The sequence below is a fragment of the Cervus elaphus genome, chromosome 10 (genome assembly GCF_910594005.1).
Source record: "Cervus elaphus chromosome 10, mCerEla1.1, whole genome shotgun sequence".
NCBI classification, from domain to species: Eukaryota; Metazoa; Chordata; class Mammalia; order Artiodactyla; family Cervidae; genus Cervus; species Cervus elaphus.
The window spans coordinates 48,136,851-48,152,325 of record NC_057824.1 but is presented as its reverse complement, the minus strand read 5'-3'; the positions used below and the strand labels follow the sequence as shown (position 1 = coordinate 48,152,325).

The window sequence follows — 15,475 nt, the reverse complement described above, 5'->3', positions numbered from 1 at the left end:
ACGTCTCCACAGGGCAGGGGGCACAATGCCAGGGGCTCACAAAGCTGCCTTAGTTTCTTTTCACAATCAGAAGGGGAAAAAAGGAACTTCTAAGTGAAAGTAAATGCTCTAACATACACTGATCTTTGTAACAACAAATCATAAAACAGAATTTAAGTTTCTTTCTTAGAGAGAAAAGGGCTTGTGAAGGCCACAAGCACACATCCCCACCCCCATGCCCCGCCCTCAGGAAGCCTAGGAATATTGGATCCTATTTCTAAGAAGACTGGGAAGAATGGAAACCTTCAGGGTGGGGTCAGGCTAGACCTGGCTGGGACTCAGTCCCAGCTACCCTGCTGCACCCTCGAGCCTCTGTTTGCTCATCTGTAAAGTGGACACAGCGGTGCATGCCCCCAGAGGAGCAGCGCTGAGAGAGTCAGAACCCCCAGGGGAGTAAACGGGAGGAGCTGCGGGGGGTGCACCCTGGCAGGGCTGCTGAAGGTCCACTGCACGGAGAACTGGGGTGGGGACCGGGGAGCCACTCGGTCAGCGCCCAGCTCCTGGCCTCCCCGCTGCCTGAGTCTCATTTAGGAAGAAACAAAGGGTTGGACAGGAAGCCTGTCAGGTCCATTCCTTCTCTGATGCAGCAAGACATGTGTGGGCTGGCTTTCACACATCCGACCTTCATACACACACATGTGCACACACGCAGCCTCTCCAATGGCAAACCCACGGGGCCCACAGTCTTTGGCTTTAGGGCATTTATTGCAAACAGAACATCTGAGGTATAAGAAGCTGACCCAGACCCAGGCCCGCCCCGGTGGCACACACAGTAGGCAGCCTCTCCTCACCCCGGACACTGAGGGCCCCATGCAGCCTGCCGAGGACGGAGGGGCCCACACACTGAGGTAGCGGCATCCGAAGCCCCCACACATATGACTCCCAGGCTCGCCCGGTTCCCACAGAGACCCAGGCCCGGCAGGCACAGAGAAGGGGACAGGCGGGCATGGGGAGCCCGCTGGTGTCCCTGACAAACATCCCAGCCTCTGAGGAAAGGCACCTTCCCGCCTGCCGTTGTGGTGGGCGAAGCCGGGCCGGCCAGGCCGCGGGTCACTGCTGCTCCAGGCAGTCCTCGGTCACCCCCTGGGCGGCCAGCTCGGCCAGCACGTTCTGCAGGTAGTTGGGGTCGGGGTAGCCGTGGCCTGTCACGTTGCGGTCCATCTCAGTCTTGTGGTGGATCTCGTTCCACACCACCGTGTCCGTCTCCCCGGTGGTGCTGGACGTCCCTACTGTGAAGATAAGGCGCCTCTTCCAGGCCACCTTCAGCAGCTCCAGGACCTGCCAGAGGAGAGGGGATAGACAGGGGAGGGGAGGGCATGGTGGGGGGAGGGGACGAGGAGCGGGAGGGGATGAGGAGGGGGGAGGGGATGAGGAGGGGGGAGGGGATGAGGAGGGGGGAGGGGATGAGGAGGGGGGAGGGAAGGGGATGAGGAGGGGGAGGAGCGGTGGGGAAGGGGGCAAGGAGAAGGCAGTGAAGGAGTGCTCAGAACAAACCCTGGCTGCAGGGGCTGGCCTGGAGGGCAGACACTCCTGACACCCCCCTCACCTCCCTCAGCCTCTTCGCGCCCTTGGGGCTGTCCCCACCCCAAAGCCACCATCCTGGCTGTTCTGTCTGCCTGGAATGCTCTTCCCCAGCCTTCTCACAGCTGTTTGGTCGTTTCCGACTCTTTGTGAACCCACAGACGGTAGCCCCCCAGGCTCCTCTGTCCATGAGATTTCCAAGCAAGAATATTGGAAAGGGGCGCCACTTCCTTCTCTAGGAGAATTTCCCGACCCAAGGATTGAACCCATGTCTCCTGCATTAGCAGGCGGATTCTCTGCCGCTGAGGCACCTGGGAAGCCCCGTCTCTGAGCTGGGAAGGCCCAAGTCAGGGCTCAGCGCAGAGGCGGCTCCACAGGCCACCCCCATCACCCAGGGTGAAGCGGCCCGGTTCCGCCCCATCCCATCACACTAGGCCGCAGGAAGACCCCTGTCCTCCCTGAAGAGCACCTGTGGTCAGCTCGTCTCTGCCTGGATGCCCCATACCCAGACGCCTAACCTGCAGCAGGTCCCCAGGAAGGGGCAGCCCACACCCTACCAGCTCACAGGCTTCATCCCCCCTCCTGTCGCAGTAAGGTGGGCAGAGGCAGGGCCGGGATGGCACCGAGCTGGCCCTCCCAGCCCGACAGCCACCCGCCACTCAGGGACCTGCCAGCTGTGGGGAGGAGGATGGAGGCTGCTTCCCGGGTGGCAGCCGGGCCTTTACCTTGCGGCCCTGGGCGTTGTCGGGAAGGTAGCACTGGCGGGGAAACCCTCTGGCAGTGAAGGGCTTTCCAGGGTTGGGGTGTTCAGGGCCCTGCAGGAGGAACACAGACGGTGAGAGTGGGAGCCAAGGGGCTCGCGGGCTGCACAGCTGCTGGGACAGGGCCCCTCTCCCCAGCCTCACCCCGTCACCTTCCAGGCGGGGCTCTTCCTGCAGGAAGTGACCAAATCAACTGCTGTCTCCTCTCTCTCTAAAGACCCACCATGCACACCGCCTGCCCGTGCCTGCCTCTGAGGGGCGCCACACACCCTAACAGCCTCCACCTCCCTGAGGAAACCGGACCTGTCAGAGGTCAGGCCGGAAGCTCCTACTTCGCTGGCAACCCTCTGGGCACAGGGCTCTCTGGACTGGACGGCAGGGCCTGCTTCACCATCACTGGGGCGCACAGCGCCTCCACGGCTCCCTCCGGAGCAGGGCCCCTGAGACCATGGCAGCAGGCGAGACAGAGGGCGGGGGCTGGAGCACGCACGGCCCCTGCTCTGCCCTCAGCCCCTGGTGACACACCACGTACAACTCCAAATTCCCCGCCTGCTTTGTGGCTCTACTGCTGTCTAGATGTTTCTGATTTTCCCAGTTTCACTTTGAGCGCAATGTCACTTTGGAGGACAACCAGGGGAAAGCACGTAACTGGACAAAACCAAGGGACATCCTGTCCTCCTGGTCTCTGTCACCCTGTATCTTCCCAAGCCAGCGAGGCTCTGGGGGCACGCTGAGATCCCCCAGTCCAAGGCAGAAACCTAAGGAGCCCTGACTCTCGTCTGGGTCTCCACTGGGACCTGCAGCTGAGGTTCCTGCTCCTACACACCCCACACAGGTCTGGATCAGCCCGCTGAGCCGGTCCCTCAAGAGTGGTCAAGCCTCACTGCAGGCACCTCTCTGCCCTGCGCTCTGCCCCTTGGGAGGGTTCCTGCTTGTGGGCTCCCCAGCCAGCCAGCTAGCCCAACAGAAGTGCTTGTTCCTCCTGCTTATACTCCTGTGAGCCTTCTGCCTAGTAAAAGTCCAGCTAAGATGCCTCCACCTCCAGGAAGCCCTCCCTGGTTCAGGAAAAGGCAGGGGCCATCTCTTTGCTTCCACAACTCTAAGGGCTGGCTGGAGCCCCCAGCATGAGTGCCTCCTATTTTCTGGGAGCCTGACTGGGCAGCTGGGCACCTTCAGTGACCCCGGAGGACAGAGTGGGACAGGAAGAGCCTCAGAGGCCAATTCCAGAAAGATCCAAGGAGGCTCCTCTTGTGCCGTGCCCCTCACCTGAATGCCGTGGGGAATGTTGTAGACTATGAGGATCGTCCCGCAGTCCTCGTGGCCGGGGAGAGACATCTGAAACGTGAACACCTCCATCTTCCCCCGGGGCTGGGTCCCAGTCTTCTCCCCATAGATCGTTTTGCAGGAGGGACACTGCAAGCTTCCATCCTGGGACAGGGCAGAAGGTCGTGGACTGAGCCAGTGGCCCCAAGAGGGCACCCAGGCCAGCCACCCTGCTGACTAGATGGGAAAGACGCCTGCAGGGACACGGGTTTGGTTCCCTGGTCACCAGTGGGTCCCGGGCACGTCGCCAAGCTCCCAGGCAGACTCCTTGCAAAGAAACTCAATTTTGGCAATTTCCTCGGAAAGATAAGTTTTACCCCAGAAACTCATTAAGCAATTTTCATTAAAGGGACAAAGTACCAAGAGACTGGCATCAGGTAGAAAAATTAGGTTTATGAACCAAAGTCTACACAGTTGAGTCATATTTAAAATGGAGCAGAAAATCCTGTGATGGAAGGACTGCTGACGCTGGCGCCCTGGCCAGTACGTGTGGCTGAGGGACACGGCTCAGAGAAGACAGCCCAGGCACGAAGGCCCCCCACTGGCCTTGGCTCTCTCTGCTCCTCTGGCTAAATTACACCAAAGGCCGGGCAGCCAGCGTCACCAGCCACCCCCAGCCCCCTCCCGCTGCAGGGCCAGGACTGTGGACATCTCAAGGTGGTCTCTGGGCAGGCCCCGGGCCCCTCACCGAGCAGCCCCAGTCACCTGCTCAGGTGCAGCACAACTGGGACGGGCTGCCGGCAGGTGACCCCAACGCCCCCTCGGCCCGGGGGCCATGGGTACCTTGTTCCCGTTGCAGTACATGGCCAGCAGGCAGAGCAGGTGGAAGGTGTGGCTGCACTTGGCCAAGCGGCCCACGGCCATGGGCCCGATGGTCTTGCTGTCAGTCACGTCGCTGTACCCAGACACCACGGACAGCTTCTCCATACAGATGATGCAGTCCTGGAGGGAGACCCCACATGGGGAGGCTCACCCACGGCCCCTGCGCCACAGGGGCGAGTCCTGAGGACCAGCCGTCATCTGCGGAAATGCCGGACCCCAACCTAAGTCAGCCCCACAGCTCTCCGTGCTGGAGGCTGGGAGCACCGAGGGGTCACTGGTGTCTGCACCCTCAGAGGAGGGGATGGCAGGTGGCACCGAGTCTGGGAGCTGCTGTGATGCGTGGAGCCTGGGCTGAGAGGACGGCAGAAGAGCCCGGCAGAGAGGAAAGGACGGGAGGGGCCCGCGGCGCTGGGCTTTCCAGGGGAAAGGGAACCTGTCAGAAGCACATGCACGACAACAGGCAGGCAGGAGAGAGGAGAGCCTTCTGAAGCAGGAGCCAGCGCTTCTGCTGGGGGGCGGTGCACCTGCAGGACAGGGGTGACCTGGGGGCAGGAGACCAGGTCCTGGGAGGCCCTGAAGGCCATCATCGGGGGTTGGGGCTTTGTCTTACACATCAAGGTAAGCAGAAGTGTTCCTCCTGCTTAGACTCCTGTGGGCCTTCTGCCCAGTAAAAGATGCCTCCACCTCCACGAAGCCCTCCCTGGTTCAAGAAAAGGCTGGGGCCACCTCTTTGCTTCCATAAGCACGGCAACATGGCAACAGGGAGGTGGTAAGAGCAGCGGGTACTAAGCCATCGTGGCCACATGCTGGCTGTGTGACCAGCAGCTGGCGGGGAGGCAGCCGGGGGCCAAACAGCCCAGCTCTGTCGGGTGAGCGCGAGGGCAGAGAGGTGGACAGATGGACAGACTCCTGTGAAGGGGGCAGGCTGAAGGGGAGGCCCAAGGTGAGAAGGACTTGCAAGCCTCTGTCCAAACCCTTACCAACCAGATGCTTCCTGTGTTCTCGACTTGCTGGAGAAGGTGGCCAGAGAGTCCCCAGCTCTGAACCCACCCCTCAGGACTCTCCAGGGCTCTTCATTCAAACTGGAGAACAGTGGCATCACAGCCCCGAAATGAGACTCAGCAGAGCCGGGTCAGGTGAAGCCGCGATGGGGTTAAAAGCAGGAACCCTGGCTGGCCCTCCCCACAGCCAGGGGGGCAAGACTGGTCTATGGATGAGGCACCTCCTGGCAGAGGACAGGCTAGAGGCCTCATCTGAGCCACCCCATTACCAAACAAAAGCAAAAGCAGCGCGGGCCCCGTGACACACACCTCCTCTGGGGCTGTCTTCAGCTCTTCGGTGTAGTTTCTGATCACCTGCTCTGGCTCTGGCTTTGGGGACCCTCCTAGGAGAGAGAAGAACATAAATGGTGTCCTGAGGAGAACGGACTAGAGACACTGGGATGAGAGAGGAGGACAGGGAGCAGTCCAAGCTGCCGGGAGGGAGGTTAGGATGGCTCAGATGGGAAGGTTAGTGTGCAGGAGAGGAGAAAACAGGCCAGGCGCAGAACAGTCCAGAGCTCCACCGGGGGCGGGGCGGGCGGGGGGTGGGGCAGCCCCGGGAGCCCTGGAGGAAGAGAAGCAGAGACAGCAGCTGGCCACGGCCTCCAGGAGCCACAGGCAGGGCCTCAGCCACGGCCCCGCGCACCTTCACTCAGGAACCCAGACCCAGGCTTCAGAGACCATGCAGGAGGGTCAAAGAGTAGCTTCTAAACAAATGCTCTGGAGTGTGTTCTGGCCAGGTTATTTTACTCAACTTTCGTTATTCTCAGAAGAAAGTCTGGGTAAGAGAAGTAAGTGTCCTGAGTCACGTGCATGGTGCAGGCCTGCCCTGTGGGGACAGCTGCGTGCACACTGACGGCAGAGAACGGCCACACGGCCCCGGCCAACCACGGTGTTCTTGGGCTTGTCCCTGGACTCCAGGGTGTCCGTGACCCGCCTCCTCGATCTCTCAGCTGCCCACAGCTCTATCCCCCCGCCTCCTCCTCTCGAAACCTCCCACCCCTGGGAGGTGTGCGCCTGGACATGAAGCTGGGAGGGGGAGGCCCTGCACCGAACAAGGCCCCACCCCAAGGACAAGCACCCCCTCCCCCCTCCCCCCTGCAGCTAGAGAGTCAATCAGCAGAGTCAGAGTGGTGGCAAAGCAGGAGAGGGAGGGACCGGGAGACCAGCCCAGTTTGGGAGGGCGACGCCAGGAGGCCTGCCTGTCTCAAGTCCAGGGGAGCTCCTGGTCCCAGCCTGAGACCAGAGGGGCTCTGGCATAAGCCCAAGCTCCCAGCCATCAGCGTGTGGCTGCAGAGACTTAGAAGTCTAAGGGCTCAACAGCAGGAGTCCCCTCTAGACCAGAGATGGCCCAGTGACAGGCTGGAGGGAGCAGAGGGGTCGGGGCTGGGTGAAGTCAGGATGGAGTCTGGCTCTTGGGCTGGGACAGAATCAGGTCACCTCTGAGTCTCAGGTCACTCATCTAAAAAGTGGACCTGACACCAACCCAAGGGGTGAGCACTGGAAAGGCATTAGCTGCTATGACCTGAAAGGCAGCTAAAAGCCAAGGGAGACCATGCACCCCCAACCACACATGTACAGGCACTCCCATCCACATGCACACACATCCCCAGACACAGACCTTGAGAACCCTGACTCTGGTCATTGGAGAGAAAGCCAGACCAAAGCACAGTCCCCACCAGCACCGGGTGGCCAGCCTAGTACCTGGGACTCTACTCTGAGGGGAGAGACCTTCTAGAAAAGACTGGTCTAGAAGGCCACTTTGGTGACAGGCCAGTCTCCAGCTGAACCCCAGAACTCCTCCGGCAAGGCCTGTCTCAGCACCCCTTCCTCTCCCACCTCCCGCGTCCAGGTAGCCTTTCGGAACTGATGGTAACTCTCCATGATCCACTTTTCTCAAAAGAGGGCCAGCCAGGTGACCGCCTACCCCATGAAAGTACATCTGAGCCCAGGAAGGCCAGACGGTCTGCTGAACGCTGTGTGTTTTCAGAGCAAACCCCGAGTGTCTCAGGAAGCGGCACTGCCCACAGATCCAGCCCTGAGGCAGAGTAAGAGGGAGCAAGGCTGGGGTGGTGATGGGAGCTGAGCACTTAGGGTCGCCCTTCCCTGGCCTCCCTCCTCCCCCGATGGTTGGACAGGCAGTGAACTCGATCAGGGCGACCGTCACCACGTGCCAGGCACTGCCCCTGTGTTTACTTCCTATTCCTCCCACAACCGGTCTGCCGGCTAGGAGGCCCTCTGCTCATGAATGGGGAAGCTGGCATGAGACCACAAAGCTGGTGAGCGAGCACTGCAAACCCCGGACTGGCAGGGCCAAAGCCCTGCTCACGCCATCCTGAAGGTCCTCGAAGCAGTCACTTCTCTGGCCCAGTGATGGCAGCAGAGCCACAGTTTTAGAAATGACAGGCGTAGAGCAGCTCCTCCTCTCAAATTTTCTTTAGACTCACACAGCACCTTCTAACAGTTCTGAAACCTCTTCTCCCCTAGCCATGTGACGGGAATGGCATGGTTGTTGGGGACCCCTCTGAAGCAGCCCCACGTGAGCTGGCCCTTCCTAAGACACACGGTGGCCCCAGTGGAAGGGACAGAGTTGTCCCCTGCTCCTGAGCCATGTCTTGCCTTGAATCTGTGTTTACAGAGTCACTGAGTTTCAAGCACAGGCCCCTCACACTTCCACTGCACTGGGAAGACAGCACTGAACTCTGGGTCTCAGAGGGGAGTGGATTCCCAGGGGGCCAGGCCTGCTTGCTGAGGGCGGGGCGGGCCACTGAGCCCATCACCACCCCCGCCGGCGAGGGGAGGGCGAAGGGCCGAGGTGGTCAGAGGAGAGCGGCCGGTGTGGGAGAGTCAGAGGCAGCGAGACTCGGAGGAGGCTGAGCAGAGGCCAGAGAGTATATTTGTGAGCAGGAACTACCTTTCATGGACATTTTCCTCAATCTCTTAACTGAGCTGTGACTTTTAGAGGCCAGACAGGAGGCGGGAGGGCTGGCGGGCTGGGGTGCGCGGCTAAGACACACAGGGAGTCCAATGGCTGACATCAGAATACTCGTCATGCCTACACGGGGTGCGAGATCAGACATGCAGAGAGGGGAGAAACGTTAGAAGGAGCCGTCTGGCTGGTGACCGCCACGAACCCCTGCTGCGCCCAGGTGGCGCTGTCGACAGCCGTCAGGGCTCGCCCATCTCCCCGGGGGATCCAGCTGCGCGAGGCTGCCAGGGCCCACCCAGACCAGCAGGGCTGAGCTCAGCAACCAGTGAAATGCCGGCTCGTGGGAGCCCCGGCCCCAAGTTGCAGGAGGATCTGAACAAGCACCCCACCAGCCTGTGCCTGGAGCATGCAGGGGGGGAGGCCGTGGCTTCAGGAGGGCAGAGGGCAGAATGCCACCCCAAGACATGTCCAGAGCGGTTTGGGGCGGGGGGCCGCCTCTCCATGACAGCGCGAGGAAGGAGAGCAGAGGGCAACACAGCAGGGCGCAGCCAAGCCATGGAAACGCGGACGGTCAGGAGCGCACGGCTCTGCGCCCCCTCGGCCGGGCCCCCTCGGCCCCCAGTCGCCCGGCCCCCCGTGGGGGGCCTGTTCTCCATGCACCACCTGGCCTGTCTAGGTGCCTTCAGAGCTGTCACTGGGGGAAACAGGCAGGAATCCTGCCCCAGGGCCTGCCACCTCACCGAGGTGTCCCCACGGCCCCCAGGACCGCTCCTCAGGAGCAGCTGAGGCCCCAGGCTGTGGCTTCCTTCTCCGGTCCCCTCGGCAGAGGTTCAGACAGCTCCTCTGGCCGTGGTGGGAGCACAGGGGTAGCCCACAGCGGGAGGAGGGGCAGCAGGTGGCCACCCCGAATGGACTGTCCAATCCTGTCACTCCTTCCCCGACGCCTGCAGGGCGGATGCCCCACTCCTCAGCCTGGGGCTCCAACCGTGCCCTAGCTGACCCTAACCCGTGTTCCCTGAAGACCTGGAACTGAGCACGGCCTCCTCCTGGAGGCACCGTTCCTGCCATGCTCTCAGCTACCCTGTGGTCCACAGTAGCCTCCACCCACCCTTTCCCATCCCTGAAGCACCTCCTCCCCTGAGAGGGGCTCTGGGCTTCCCCTCCGGCACCTCCCTTAGGGAGCTAACAGCTGTTCAGAATCTGGCCTGGGGTCTGGGCACTGTGGACAGGCCAGGCGGATCTGCTGCCCACTCCAGAGGTGATCCAGAGCGGCCAGGGGAGAGCCGGCCCTGGGCTCCATCAGGCCCCACCGCCTCCTCCGCCAGAGAACAGAGGTTCTCAGCAGAGCACCCGCGCCCAGCGCAGGACAGCAGCAGAGGCCAGAGGCCTGGGCAGTGCTGGGTGCACTATGGTGGCGGCTCCACAGGAGACGCCAAAGTGCCCATGAGGAGACCGAGGCTGGACACTGGGCACTCCTGCAGCAGGTAATGCAATGCCACAGCTTCCCAAGGTTGCTCCTGGGCTCAAACGTGGGTTCCCTCGGGAACTAAACATCGGGTGGACTGGATGACAAGCAGGCACAGGGTGCAGATAGATGCGAAGGGAACAATTCCTGACGGGAACCCAGGAGTTGTGTGTGCTGACCGTGACTTATTCCCCCAGAAGCCACCCGACCCTGCCCATCAACCAGACCCCTCCTCACGTCTGCCCTCCCTGACCGGCAGCCCCTCCCTGACCGCCCATCTAAAACGGCCGCGTTCCCCATCAGCTCATCGCCTTCACTCGGCTCCGCGCTCACCGCCAGACGTGACGGGGCACACGGGGCAGGGCCTGTCACGGGGGACCTAGTCTCCGCCTGCGGGGGGCAGACATCCCGGAGGCCACACCAGCAGCCCCGAGAGACGGCGGCGTGCCCAGTGCTGCTGCTGTTCCCAACGAAGGACACGCTCCTCCTCACTCCAGCCACAGACAGTGAGTCTCAATTTACACACCTGCAGGGAAGCAGCCCCTGGCTCGGCCGGTCTGCCTTCTTGTGAGAAAGTGTGAAGGTCATCCCGCAGCCAACACTTCACAAAAGCGGCATCCAGTGGAGAGGATGGGGGGAAGGACACGAGGGGCCATCACAACTTCTCCAAGATCAAGGGCTCAGGAACGCACCCCCCCCCCCAAACTCCTAACATCCCCAAACAACTCTTAACAGTGCGGACAAGCATGGCTTTTCCTGCTCTCATCTTGGTCTGCCAGAGCCCCCGGCAGGTCCCACACCCGGTCAGACACGTGAACACCCCCTTTCTGATGCCCAGAGCTGTCCTTTAGTCTAGTGGGCTCAGGTGCCAGCCTACCCTCCTCCTGCCCTGGCCTTACTAACCTGGCTTTGACGCCGGTACCACTCCCCCGGGGCTGATCGGCCTTGGGCAGGTCCTGGCAGTGTAAAATGCAGACACTCCTCCTCCCTTGCTGGGTAGGAGCCTGGCCCGGCCTGGGGGGCCCACTCTTCCCCATGCCCATGAAGGAGGGGCCCTGGCCAGGCTGCAGGCAGTGAAGCCATCACCCGAGGCTCCTGGTGGATGGGGAGGCGGCCCCTCCTCCAGCGCAGGGGCGCACGCAGCCCTTCCGCGGCACGGCCGTGGCTGGGAGCCTACCTGAGAACCCCTGTGTCCAGGTGCTCACCTCAGTGTGGTAGGCGTGCTCACCTCAGTGCGGTAGGCGTGCTCCCAGATCCACGACCAAATCCACAACCACTGCCCAGCTGAGACCTCTCTCCAGACCCTGCTCCCTGGCGTGGGCCCAGGGTCCCTGGTTCCCTGGCACCCCACACAGCGGCCCCAGCAACAGGGATGAGCTACAGCCCTGCGTTCAGGGGAGGCGGTGTTTGGCCACCGACTTGTCTACTCTTTCCTCGCCAGGACCCAATTCCTGAGCTTCGGGGTCTGTCTCCCTGACAAGCAAATTGGAGGTTAAAATACCTCCAGGATCTCTCTGAGAGCAAAGGTGGCAAGGGACACAGAGAACAGGCCAGGAGAGGGTCCCAGCCTCGAGAGCTCCTCAGCGCCCAGACTACTGCCGAGCTGCGGGAAGAGGTGACCACACTGGTATGAGGCCCAGAGACCGCAGAGCTGAACGGAGCCGGGCACTTGCAGGCTGGGCTTGCTCCCGCAATCTCTCTCCAGCAGTACATGTACACACGCACGCGCGCGCGCACGCACGCACGCGCGCACACACACACACACACACAATCTGAATTACCTGGGCTATGTGATGCCACGGGAAGACCCAAACTGGGCAGGAACTAACTAGTTACATCTTTGCTCACTGTCCTCTCTGCCCCAGCAGAGGGCTGATGGCTGAGCAGGTGAGTGTGTTCCAGAGTGCCTGCTGGGCGGCATGTCCTCGGCCTTTCCTGGCCCCACTCTCTTGTCTCCACTACATCTTTGACTGGTCCTTCCATGTCCTTCAAGTGTTCCTTCTTCCTGGTGGTCCACCCAGTCTCTGTAACCTCACACACTCCTGGGCAGGCACACACCCCATGCGGCTCTTCTGAGCCGCCCATCCAAACTCCTCTGCCTCCAGGACAGCTCCACTGGCCACAGCCATGGACCCACCAGACTCGGAGCAGGACAGTATCATAGCGAAGAGCCCAGATTCTGAGGCCAAGAACGCCTGGGGCTGAATCCCAGCTCTGTCCAGGACTGGCTGCCTGGCCTTGGGAGGTTTCTGGAATTCTCAGCGCATCAGTTTCCTCAGATGTAAAATGGGACAAAGTTCCTCCCCCACAGAGCTGCTATTGGGATGAAATGAGTCGCCACGTAAGTAAAGCCCCGAGTCCTTCCTCCTTAATCACGAGGACTTCTCTGTCGGCAGCGCACACCAGGCCCCATTCTATTCCTTCCGTCTCACAACCAGTCCAATCGCTGAATCAGAAGCCTGTACCTCCATCCACTGCCACAGCCCTAGTCAGTGGTCAGCCGGCCTGGGGCACGAAGCCTGGGTCCACAGGGCCTCTCTGCCTCCAGCCTGGGCCCCTCCAACACGCCCTGTGCTAGCACACGGACTGGCTAGCTCCCTCCCCTGCCGCCGCCTCTAAATGATGGCGGTTCACCAGACGCCTCGGTGTACCTTCATGCCATGGTTTACATTCCCCCTAAGTTAAAAAACAACTCTCAGTGGCTTCCCAACACCCACAAAAGGAATTCTGAACACAGTTCAAAGGGGCAGGGTTAACAAACGACCTAGTGAGACATAAAAGCCACTTGCTCAAAATGTGAACTCCAGCCAAAAAAGCTGGAGGAGCTCCCCAAAGGGCCCCTGTAGGGAAATGCCTAAAGCATGTTGGGACAGAAAAGCTACTCCTGAACAGTGATTCAAGGTGATGTGAAAACATAAAAGATGGAGAATGTCCGCACCGGGCATCCACCATCATCAGGTATGATCCCCCCAGCACTGAGACAAATGAGGGGGCACCCAGGCTCACTCACGGGGCGGGGGGGGTCACCATCACTGAAAAGAGGCGCTGCCCCCCAAGGAGCCCCTGTGGGTTTCCACAAGAACACAGAGGGTCAGAAGACGCCCTCCCCACAATCTCCTCCCCCTGCCCCACGCATTCCCCGCCCCCGGTGGACACGTCTGGACCGGGGACCACCTGCCTACCTGCGAGGGCTTGCTGGACCCGGCTGGGCTTCGGCATCTGCACGGGCACCGTGGCGGGGACGCTCCGGGGGCTGCTCGCCGAACCGCTGGGCAGGGAGGCACTTGGGGAGAAGAAGGGGACAGAGCTTAATGTGAGGAGCTGACTTGGCAGAAACAGCCAGTGAGGAAGACACTGGTGCTGCTGAGGCCCCTTTGCGGTTTCACTTCCCCGCAGCGGCCTCTGTGCGCGGAGGGCTTCTGGTTTTTAAGAGGAAAGATCCTGACGAAGAATATGTCGAAGGACAAGCAAAGAGGTCTGATGGTCATGACTCTCGAAAGCACTTCCTCCGTGAAAATCAAGCAACAAAAGTCAGACCCCAAGCGGGGCACTGGGAGGGGAGGGAGCAGTGGGCAGGAAGAACACGGTGGGGACGAGACTCATCTTTTTACACGGTGTGGAGAATGAAGCGCTGGCTGTCAAAACACGCTCTCCTGGACAATCCTGAGACTCTGAAGACAAATCCTGAAACAACCATGAGCTCACCTGCTTCACCGAAATGAGGGCTCTGTGGTACCCACAGAGTGGAAGTCCAACAGAAACCACTCCTAGTGGTCAAGACCAATACCACCAGTAATGGGCCAAACATCATCAGGAACTCCAAGAAAGGATATTCTGAGAAGGAAATTAACACCCTTTTTGTGGTTTCTGCCAAAACAGCATAACCTCAGTCCAATCATGAGAAAACATTTGATGAAACCAAATTAAGGCCATTTGACAAAAGTAACTCTTCCAAAGTGTCAAGGTTATGGAAGATGAAGAAAGACTGAGGAGCAGTTTTATCCAGAGGAGGAGGAGAGGAGGAAGGACAACTGGATGCAGAGTGGGTTCATGGATCAGGAAGAGAACAACACAGAAAAAACTGATGAAAATCAGAAAAGTCTTCAGCTAATAGTCCCACACCAACGGTGAGTCTCTGCTGGTTTTGGCAACTGCACTACGGTTATCATGAAAGATGTTAACACGAGAAGTCAAGTAAGAGAGATATGGAAACTCCACTATCTTTGTAACTTTGTTATAAATCCAGAATTAGTTTAAAATAAAGGAAAAAAATTTTTTAAATGGTCTTGCTTCCCACAGTGACTAATTCCAACTTGTTCACTTGGTTTTAAGTCATTATATATATGTGTGTGATTATATTTTTATTTTTTCATTTTTAAAATATTTGTTGATTGATTTGGCTGTACTAGGTCTTAGTTGCAGCATGCGGGATCTAGTTCCCTGGCCAGGGATTGAACCCTGGACCCTTGCACTGGGGGCGCAGGGTCTTAGCCACTAGACCACCAGGGAAGCCATTATATTTTTAAGTGGTAATAAATCCATGCCAGCATTGCCTGTGGGGAGCCCCACACTGGAGACGGCTGATGCAGATGGCCCAAGATGCCTGCTACTCCCCCCCCCCCCCCCCCGCCGCCCCCGTCCCAGTGACTGTGTCCCTCCAGCCCTGCTCATGTTCAAGATGATACAGTAGGAAGGGTCCGCAGTCCCTAACTGGAGCTCCCCAAGGACAGGGCCTGGGTTCACTGGGCTCAGCCTGCAGCCAGGAGCCGGGAAGGTGCTCAGGAAACGATGGACGCCTCCAGCCTGCTGTGCTACCCTCGCGACGGCCAGCAGCCCAGCAGCCGCCCAGTGGTGGCAAATGCTTCTGGGAGCTCTTCCAGGCCCCTGCCTACCGCCAGCCTCGTGTCACAGATGCCGTCAGTGGACGCAACAGGGAGCTGGCTGGTTCTGGTCCACATCAGAAAATCTCATACTGACTGGTACTGGTTTTCACTTCTGGACTGTTACGCTTCCTGCCGCCCATGTCTACCGTCAGCCCCAAGAGGACAATGGGACTGGGCCTGGGTGCTTTGCTGAGGCAGTGGGGGAAGGGCGGGCATGCAGTCATCCAGGCTAAGGCTTTGGCCCCACTAAGTTGTTTAATGTGAAGCCACACCCCACCCCCTTCCTGAGTCTGTTTCTTCAATTCTCAGGTTCTAGAAGTGAAGGACTTGGAGAAGATACAGTCCCTGGAGGTGTCCTTCATCTCCTAAGCCAACTCAACAGGGAGCAATGAGCCAGGAAGCGGGAAAGCCAAAGCCTGGCTCTGCTGCTCCACGGGGCGACCCAGTGGGCTGGGCAGCGGGGTCTTCCCTTGCTGGTGAGAGGCCCATATCTGAGAGAGAAGGCCGAGGCTCAGGTTCTACCACAGGAACAAGAGCAGAAAGCAGACAGGCAGTAAGGCTTCCAACAGGCACTCACCTGGGAACTGGGACCAGGAACCATGAAAGCTCCATCTGCCTAGGGGTCTCATGGTGTCACCTCCCCTGCAACTTTCCCCAGCTCCTCCCCCACACATTTCTCTGCTGTGATCAGA

General features: G+C 59.9%; 1 protein-coding gene across 2 annotated transcripts in view; it reads right to left on the bottom strand.

Moving 5' to 3' along the window:
* Positions 1 to 725: 725 nt before the first annotated feature.
* DTX2 (deltex E3 ubiquitin ligase 2) overlaps positions 726 to 15,475 on the bottom strand; it is a 33,581-nt gene continuing 18,831 nt past the window's right edge. The window contains exons 4-10 of one of the 2 annotated variants that reach the window (XM_043915032.1): positions 13,083 to 13,183; positions 8,421 to 8,561; positions 5,777 to 5,850; positions 4,428 to 4,586; positions 3,588 to 3,749; positions 2,286 to 2,375; positions 726 to 1,317 (exon numbers count right to left, since the gene is read on the bottom strand). In XM_043915032.1, coding sequence (XP_043770967.1) covers positions 1,090 to 1,317; positions 2,286 to 2,375; positions 3,588 to 3,749; positions 4,428 to 4,586; positions 5,777 to 5,850; positions 8,421 to 8,561; positions 13,083 to 13,183 — 955 coding nt within the window. In that variant the 3' untranslated portion in view covers positions 726 to 1,089. The remainder of the gene's footprint in view (positions 1,318 to 2,285; positions 2,376 to 3,587; positions 3,750 to 4,427; positions 4,587 to 5,776; positions 5,851 to 8,420; positions 8,562 to 13,082; positions 13,184 to 15,475) is intronic. The other variant, XM_043915033.1, reaches the window with a different exon arrangement.